Raw genomic sequence first — 9,422 nt, 5'->3', positions numbered from 1 at the left:
CCCAATTCGTCAGTCACGACTGACGTAACGTCGAACGTGACTGACTGAAAGGGAACGTCTTGGTTACTTGTGTAACCCTCGTTCCCTGAAGCAGGGAATGGAGACGTTACGTCCCGTCGCCACAGTTGCTTTACCACCGCTGTACGGCCAGGGCGCGCAGTCTCGGCTCCTCAGTGAAAAACTGATGTGCGTTTGCACGCCAACTGTCATTGGCTTGTTTAGTTAACACTAAATGTGATGCACACAGACACGCATTACAAACAGGAAACAACTACACACATAATATATATGAACACAAACACGCACTACGTTCCTCGTTCCTCAGTTCCCTAGCATTACACACACACACACACACACACACACACACACACACACACACATGACATGTTTTGAACCATTTGAACTCTCATTTATTGAATAAAATGTAGCCCCATTTAACCTTAATTTTGCCCATGTGTGATATTGCATTGATTGTTGTTGATAACAGGTTTTGCTATCAGGTCCACATAGCACATTCCAATAGTTTGCATCATCTGCACAACTCTGCTGGAAAGTCCCCTTTGACTGCATTAGATCATCCGTGTATGTGTGAGAAAGAAGGAGCACAAAATTTCCTTGAATTTTAGGGCTGGGGGACTAAAGAAAACAAAAGATAAGGCACAAAAAAAAGATGACGGCATATACTAGTTTGATAGGAGACAGACGTATTTAGGGCTGGACAACTGGGAATATTGTCCCAGGCCTTATAAGAAAGCGGGCCTGCTAAATACATCTTTACACTGCGCTTTAATTGCGAATTCAAGCAACAGCCCCGATCACATTATGCCACTGTATATGACAAACACTCACTGTGACCTCCCAAAACTGGTCAGCTTCAGCAGATGTCCTGGATCACCGCTCCGACGTGAGGACTCGAACCTGCAGGTCATAACGGCCACACACAGCAGCGCTCTACAAATACATTTACCTTTAGATATCAAATGGAATCTTTATCTAGTCGTATGCTGTGAGCTTTCAGAAAGACGAATGCATAGTAACAGACTAACTGCCTTCTGTTGCATGCGTATCCAATAAGTCTCAACTGCAACCGTTTTAAATATCAGTCTTAACCATCATGAGTTCCACAGTGATATCTGGACATAATCCATTCTCGTACAGAAATATGTTGAATCTGATTTTCTGCGGTTGCTGTAACAGCCAGTAAAATGTCAGCACTAAATCCAAGCAAAGCACAAAAGGCTCCACCACTGGCTTAGGCAGTAATCTCAGTATTCTTTCAACACACTATCACAAAATCATGAGTCAATCACTGAAAGAAATTAACTGATTAAAACTGGTTAAAAATTAAGTATTAGGAGCCAAACGGGGAAAAGAGTTCCACACACTTTTTATTAGATCAAGATTAGTTTCAGGAAAGAGCATGCAATATGACATTATACCATTGCACTGTACCTGTGTTTTCTCATGTTGGACAGATACTGTGACACAGGCTTAGATGCAGATTTCTCATACAGAATCAGGTGTCCTGTGAGTTCTCACCTGAAGGTAAACCCATATGTAATCAACTGCCAGATCGATGTTTGATGTATTAGGTCCAATACCGCAAGTGCACATGTAAGCAGACTGAGACAGCGTCACCTAGCAACATAATTTAAAAGGTATTCAGAGAATATCTGGAAAGTGTAAGTCTTACTCACTCTAATAAACTGTTACTTTGACAAAAAGATACATTGTGTGACGACTAAAGTGGGTTTTGGCGTATTAATGTCTAAAATAATGTTTATTCATGATAATGTTCACAGAAAAAAATATCAAAAGAAAAAAAAGAGAAGACAAAGTGCTGCCAATTTAGCTTTTTTGGCCTGCTCGATGTGACGCAGGCCAGAGAGACAGCTGCAAATAATGTGAATGTATAAATAATGAATTTAAATGCTTGTTCAAAGTTATTCAATTGACTAACAAGTAAGCTGAACCTTGTCAAACTTGTTCTCAAAAGCACACACTGATGTATCTTGCATTCATGCAAAAATAATTTCATAAATAATAATTTCAATAGATATGAAAAGAAAAGAATACGGAAATAGTCTTTTATTGTGTAGGCCTATGTTGTTTACTGTGCACTTTTAGCCATGGAAAGCAGCGTTTCTCAATTTTAATATATAAAAGGTTAGCATCGTTTGAATTCTGGGTTATGAAACATTGCAGATTGTGAAGCCAAGGATACACAATGTGCAACGATGCAGTGTTATTTTTAGGGGCTCTTCACACAGAACGCGATTTGAAATCCACTCCACTGCTTTTCTATTGCTTTTCTATTTAAACATGCACCAACGATACATGAGCATATTTGACCGTTGAGCATTGCTTCTTTTGTAAAAATGTTACTTTTAAAAATCTTGGCTGAAGAAATTTCACAGTCTTTTTACCATTCCACAACCCTGGCTGCTCCTCACATTTTTAAATGCAAAAGCGCGTTCTGTGTTAATAGCAGGTGTGACGTAAAATGCAACGGCTAGTTGTTTAGCAACAAGCCACCAATCAGAAACTGAACAGCACTTATCTCTTTAAATATTTATACACTTTGTATAGTCATAGAAACTTCCATGCTCTGTATTTTAAATCTTATTGCCATTTGAGTGATGATCACTTGATTCTTATGATCTGAAAAGTGTGAAAAGCTTTTTAGGGTGTTTTAAACAGGAGGAAATAAGCTTGACTTTAATATTTTCTGGTGTAAAGATTGTCAGATCACCCCTGACCCCCACAAACAGTATTTGGTCTCAAACATATGCTTATGGCATTGCTCTGAAGAGCATTGCTCATATACATACTATTTATGTCTGCAGAGAGTATGCCAAGAATTCCATGCTTCTGACCTGAAATTCTCGCATCTCAATCTAATCAATAATAATGATATTTTACTGGAAACACACGTAACGTTTAACCACACACACAGTCAAACACATTTTCACCAAGCTGCTTGAGGACAAACGGGAATACTCAGTGCACCTGTGAAAACACAGTATCAAAATATTGGTAGAGAGATCTGTTGTTTAAATATGAAAAAAGAGAGATTATAATGTTAAGTATTTCCTGAATATATCTTGATGCATGACAATGTGAATATCAGTCATTCATTAATAAATATATCCATAACACAGCCGTTTTTCTTGGTATGTTAACTCTTTTTTTCCTTTTTACCTAAGAGAATTAATTAAACGTTTCACAAGACTTGAGGACTGAGGACACAAGACCGGAGTTCAGATGTGGTTACAAGAAATCAGCTATTTGTGGTTTTGATATTCATATGAATTCATAAACAGAAAGAGGCATAACACATTAACTTTATAGAGAAACATATAGAAATGTCAGAAATTAATGCAGCTTCTTGATCCTAGTAAACGTGATGTTTGTCTAAAGATAAACTGTGAAGAAATAACTTAGTTTTTTAGGCCAAGGCCAAGCAATCACACTGATTTGTACTGCAAAAAGTATGAGCATGAAAGGCTGTTCATATTTAATTTGAAGGTTAATAAATTGATTTCAGGATAGAAAGGTGAATGCAATGACAGATGAAGGAAGAAAGTGAAAAAATATATAGAAACAGATGTACATTATTAAGTTGAATTGTTTCATTGGCATTGTCTCAAATAGCATATTATCTCAGTCTGCTTCCCTTTTTAGTCCATGGCTACTAATTATTGATTATTGAATGCAATAGTTGCAATACAATTCCAGTGGTGAAAAATCAATACTGCTATCAAAAAAGCTGGTGGTTCAGTCCAAAGATGTTTTAACATAGAAAATTGTTACTAAACTCACAACCCTGATTTATCACCATTATAAAGCTTTTATCATCATTGGAAGCAAATCAATTTAATTAAAGGAGACCTATTATACCCTTTTTTTTTTTACAATTTGTAATATAAGTCTCAGGTGTCCCCAGAATGTGTATGTGAAGTTTCAGATCATAATACCCCACAGATCATTTATTATATCATTTTAAAAATGCATATTTTGAGTAGAAGCAGAAACAGGCTGTTTTTGTTCATATCTCTTTAAATGCAAATGAGCTACTGCTCCCTGCCCCTTTTCCAGAATAGGGCTGTGCCATTACAGCTCGTATCTCAGATACTCTGCTAAAACACATCTGTTTGGTTTTGATTATCATGTCTATCACGCTGAAATCATGCATTTTAAAGGGGTCATATGATGCTATTTAAATTTTTCCTTTCTCTTTGGAGTGTTACAAGCTCTTGGTGCATAAAGAAGATCTGTAAAGTTGCAAAGACTAAAGTCTCAAATCCAAAGAGATATTCTTTATAAAAGTTAAGAGTCAACCACTCCTACCTAAAACGGCTCATTCTAACACGCCCCATTGCATTACACCAAATACACAAAATAATGTTCTTTTTAGCAACGTCATATGACCCCTTTAAACCATATTCGTTTTAACTTCTGATATACAATTTTCTGAGCGCACATCCAAAGCACTCACACAGAAAGCAGCTGTCACATGGCATATGAGTACTAAACTAAGTTCTCTTTCAAGTCTTATTACGCTTAAACTGTCAAATACACACAAGTTTATGTTAAAAACACGAGTTACACAAAAAGTCAGTTATGTCTGTGAAGGTAAACAGCTGGGGAAAAAATTGCATGTTTATATTAGATCGATGTAGCAGCAGCATAATATACAGTAAAGAAATCAATAAATCCACTGCTCTCTTGTCTCCTCTGAGGCTAGAACTCTAAACAGTGTTCTGCTCATCAGTGCAGCCAAAGACAGAACCGTTAGCAGGCTTTGCTTGAACTTTCGCCATGGCGTTAGAACTGGTACACTGTTGTCGCTTGTGAAAACACAATGGCGGCGCAGTTCATGGAAACTTGCAGATTAAGGGGCGGTAATATAATAAGATCCCTTTTTTACGTCACGGGGGAGCGAAATCTGAGTGGCTCGTTATTTCACAAGCTTACAGAGAAAGGCTTACCAAAAAAAATTAACTGGGTTATTCTTTTTCACATTTTCTCGTTTGGTAGATGCACCGGGGACCCGATTATAGTGCTTAAACATGGAAAAAGTCAGATTTTCGTGATATTTCACTTTTAAATGTCTTGTTGTATTCAGGGTTATTCATTTAGAGATTTATGCCTCAGGCATTTTTTAATGCCGTGACAATTTCTACTGTTAAAATAAGAAGAAACCGTTTGCTCATTTGATCAAACATTTGAAAACAAAAAAATTAAAAAAGAATAATAATAAAACAATACCCGAATAAACACAGCTTTATTTTGCATGGAGCACCTCATGCGGTTGACTATTTTGCATCACATGACCAGCCATGTACAAACCAATTCATCTCAGTAACCTCCATGCTATTAAAGAACTGCAAATAAAACATTTCTTTAATGCCATTGGTAGCTGAAAATATTTGTGATGCCGCATCCACACCTCTAGTTGTCAGATGATTATTGTCCAGAGCAACATACACAAAAATACTGCACTTAAGTCCCATTTGCATGTTATCAGTTTTTTTTAACACTAACCACTTTGACTGAAAGGCATTGCTTCATTTCAAAGCAGCTTCCACTCATCACATCTGACACACAAGTGCCTGGAAATGTTTCAAAATTCCAAGTGCCACACAGAAAGGATTCACTCTGCTGCCATATCTGTAATATGTTGCTCAGTCAGTGGCCAGCTGTTGTTTTATGCTCCAGCTTGGTTGTAAATCATCACAAGATTTAGAGAGACACTTTGAAACCTGCTGCAGTGATTTACATGTATGACAGACCCAACAGGTTAAGCTACATTATCTGAACTCTCAAGGGGGGAACTGCTGTCCATTAGAGGCACTGCACAACCCACACACACATAATCTGTAGCCAAAATGGTTAGAAACAGATGCATCCAAAATCTTCAAGTGCCCTGTGTGGTTAAAAGTCCGTATTAGTGTCTTGCTCCTGTGGGGCCTTTAGTACTTGAGAGCATGTGTGTGTGTGCGTGTGTGTGTATTAGTGAAAAGGATGTGATTTACACATGCAGGGGTCAGAAGGAAGAGGGGGCGCCTGGTGTTTGGTAAAGCACCTGGCCCGTCATATCTGATCACATCAGTTTCTTCCTTCTCCCCTTGCTACTCAGAGACATTTATCAAACAAGTTCTTCATCACTACAACCTCTAAATCCTGCCTCAATACATCTGAGGAAAAAACTTTCCCCATTCAACCATCTGTGCCTCTATTCAGAGAATAATACAGAATTTATTGCTTTATTGTTAAGGAACTAGTGCGCTGGAATGGTGACTTAATGCATTTATATTAGCTAATTTTAGTTTGTTTTGAATTTCTTTATACAACTTTGTTAAATACATAAAATAATTTTAATTAAAAATTATATATAATTATAATTATATGAAATATTATTTGCTAATATTGAAATATTAATAAATAAAATGATTAAATATTATTTATATTATAATTATAAAAATTATGCACTGCTATTTATTAATTAACTATATGTAATATTTATGATTTTATATGCATGCAAATACTCACAAATCAGCACTTTATAATAATAATAATAATAATAATAATAACAATTCATTACATTTATATATTACATTTATAACCAATCAGTAGATATGGGGATTGTTAGGAGGCCATGATGGTCAGAGATGGTCACACCTCTACTCTTTTCGAAAGACATCCTGGGATTTTACAATAAATTAGAATTTGTTAATACAAATATAGGCCTATATATTCGCAGAAGTATTACAACGGAAGATGCAATAACTTTAACTTGAAAATCATACTAAACAACATTAAATCACAGTATTATTTGCCATCTGGTTCACTGCCCATATATAATACCAAACTCACTGTACTGGTGTTTGTCTATGATGGGCTGCAATTATGTCAGTTCCTGCCTTCATGTTACTAGTGGCAAATTCATCCACCAGATTTCATTACATTTGACATTTCAAATAGAAACCATTGGCAGTGCTGCTCTTTGTCTGGCATGGCTTGTCCAGCATCAGGTGGGGTGATGGGGCAAACAGGTTTAGGGTCACCCTCAGCTGCCATTAATTAAACACAGAGAGCAAAAATGAATGACAGACTGTCACCGCTGCCGCTGCCAGCATCTTTTTTTCAGCATCGGTTTCCTTTGTGTCTCAAGGGTTGATTCGAATTAAAACTAATTAAATGTACTAAGAAAAAAATGTTAGAAAAAAAAATATATAGCATAGTCCATTAAAATGGTTTCATTATTTTTCATGCATTCATAATTTTGTAATATTTTTCACAGGCATATTATGTATTTTAGATTTTAATGTCTTACCCTTGTCCAAGACCCAGACTATCAACTTTGAGCTAGTAAAATCCATATTAAAAATATTGAATGTTTAATTTTTAAAACGGAGATAAATAATCATACATTCAGACATTTGTACCATCATTTAGACCACAACAAAACAAACAGCTTTGGCACTAATAAAGTTTTGTAAAGTGTGTAATTTCCATACAAGCTAAAAAAAAATCTACAACAAAAATAAATAAATCACTTTTAGTTTAATTTCTAAATGCCTCGGTGTCCATAGAAACACCTACTGTATATGTGTTTTTCAGCTCTGTCCACCTTCCCAAACTCTAAATTTGAGAGTGTTTATATTATATGGTATAAATTTTCATCAGTTGACTGAGCACCATATAGAGGAAATGTAAAACAGGCTACTTATTTTAGTTTCCAAACTTCTTGAAAATGTCAGTAGATGGTCGGGAGTTCATCATTTTAACGTGTGGAAGGTAATACATCACTTCAAGCCTTCATGCTGTCATAACTGGGATGTATTCAGCAGAATGCATTTGAAGAAATGTTTACAAATCAATGCAATGTAATGTAGACATTTACACAAACTGACAGAAAACTGCAATATTGTTATACTGCAATATGTTTGACATTAAAAACTAAATATAGTGGTAAAATGATCTCCTTCATTTAAAATAATAATAATAAAAAAGAATAGATCAATTCATTGCGACAAATGAAGTTCTATGGAAGTTTGAAGAAAGGCCTTATTTGCTTCTGCACAGTTTGAGTGTATGAGAGCATGTAATAAATAGATGAGTAACGGTACAAACGGGAAATCTGAAACTTGCTCATCCGCCGAACTTTCTTTTTAAAAGTTCCCTCAAAAGATTCAAATCCCTGTGATTTATGAACAGACAAAGCATAGATTATTATTAGGGATGCACCGATACCACTTTTTCCAGTTCGTAGTAGACATCCTTAACTCCTTTCTGCTGGCTGTTGTTCTGTTGTTGGTGTTTCTTTGTTTGAATATGACGCTTATCACATGCCGTGTGGTATCAGCGTTTGGTATCAGGGCATTTTAATGAGTACGAGTACGAGTGCAGGAGACCAGTATCGGGCCCGATACCGATGAGTGCATCCCTAATTATTATAAAGAGGTTTTTGGTCGCTGTGGAGAAAAAGAAAGACATGCAAATTGGAAAATGTATAAATTCTAACTGGTGTTTACTACATGAACAAAAGCACCAACGTGTCACATTAAGTGTAACTCTTAAGTCACCTGATTGGCTTAAACAAGAAAGTAGACAGGTTTCGATTTTTCACAAATTTTCATTTTAGTTTGTAGTCAATCGGCCTGAACTTTGTCACTCTGGATGAAAAGTTCACTGAGGAGTGGAGAAAATGAATGACCTTTTGATTAATATGATGCTGGTGTGAGGAGCTGATGATACCCAAATGCCAGCAACTAGCACAAAGACAGTCAGCATTTGATCTGTAAGAAGGTCAAGTGAAAAGCAAAACAGCTAAGAAGCATGAAATCATCTGTCCATGTGATTTTTATCAGTTTCCAGCCTTCTTCCAGCTGCAGCAGGTCTGGATGGTGGAGTGGCATAGAGCAGCACGTGTTTTATTGCCGTTTACACACCCTGTAAATCATTGACATTTTGTTTTCACTTGTTAGCCTACTCCTCTGTAAAAATGAGATTATTTAGAGCTGGCACTGAATCAGCTCAGGGATATTTGAAGATCAGGGATGTTGTTATGAAATGTCTTGTTAACATCTGTGCTTATGCTACTGAAGCTGCTTTGTTTAAGCTTTTAAATTTGCTACTAATTTGATTCGGGCTAAATCTGCAACACAAACAAATGCACTTTCACTGCAAATTATCAGTATTTTACTATTTATGTAAACATCTTAAGAAAAATTTTCTGGAGTAAAATTTCATGGGATATTAAGGATTATATTAAGACTTCAGAGAATGTATCTTGAATTAAGATTTATTTCTTAATCCATTGCCACAACTAATTTGTTTTAGATTAACAGTAGGCCTATGTTTTTAAAAAAGATAAAAAATCTCTGCCAATAAGAACAATAAATAATTTAATTCAA

General features: G+C 35.9%; 1 protein-coding gene across 1 annotated transcript in view; it reads right to left on the bottom strand.

Annotated features, from left to right (window-relative positions):
* LOC107697664 (lipid droplet-associated hydrolase-like) overlaps positions 1-929 on the bottom strand; it is a 49,334-nt gene extending 48,405 nt beyond the window's left edge. Inside the window, exon 1 of the mRNA XM_016498464.1 lies at positions 850-929. Coding sequence (XP_016353950.1) covers positions 850-929 — 80 coding nt within the window. The remainder of the gene's footprint in view (positions 1-849) is intronic.
* Positions 930-9,422: the final 8,493 nt, after the last annotated feature.

Source organism: Sinocyclocheilus anshuiensis, unplaced genomic scaffold (assembly GCF_001515605.1).
Source record: "Sinocyclocheilus anshuiensis isolate Anshui unplaced genomic scaffold, SAMN03320099.WGS_v1.1 scaffold446, whole genome shotgun sequence".
NCBI lineage: Eukaryota > Metazoa > Chordata > Actinopteri > Cypriniformes > Cyprinidae > Sinocyclocheilus > Sinocyclocheilus anshuiensis.
This window is presented reverse-complemented; position numbering and strand designations above follow the sequence as displayed.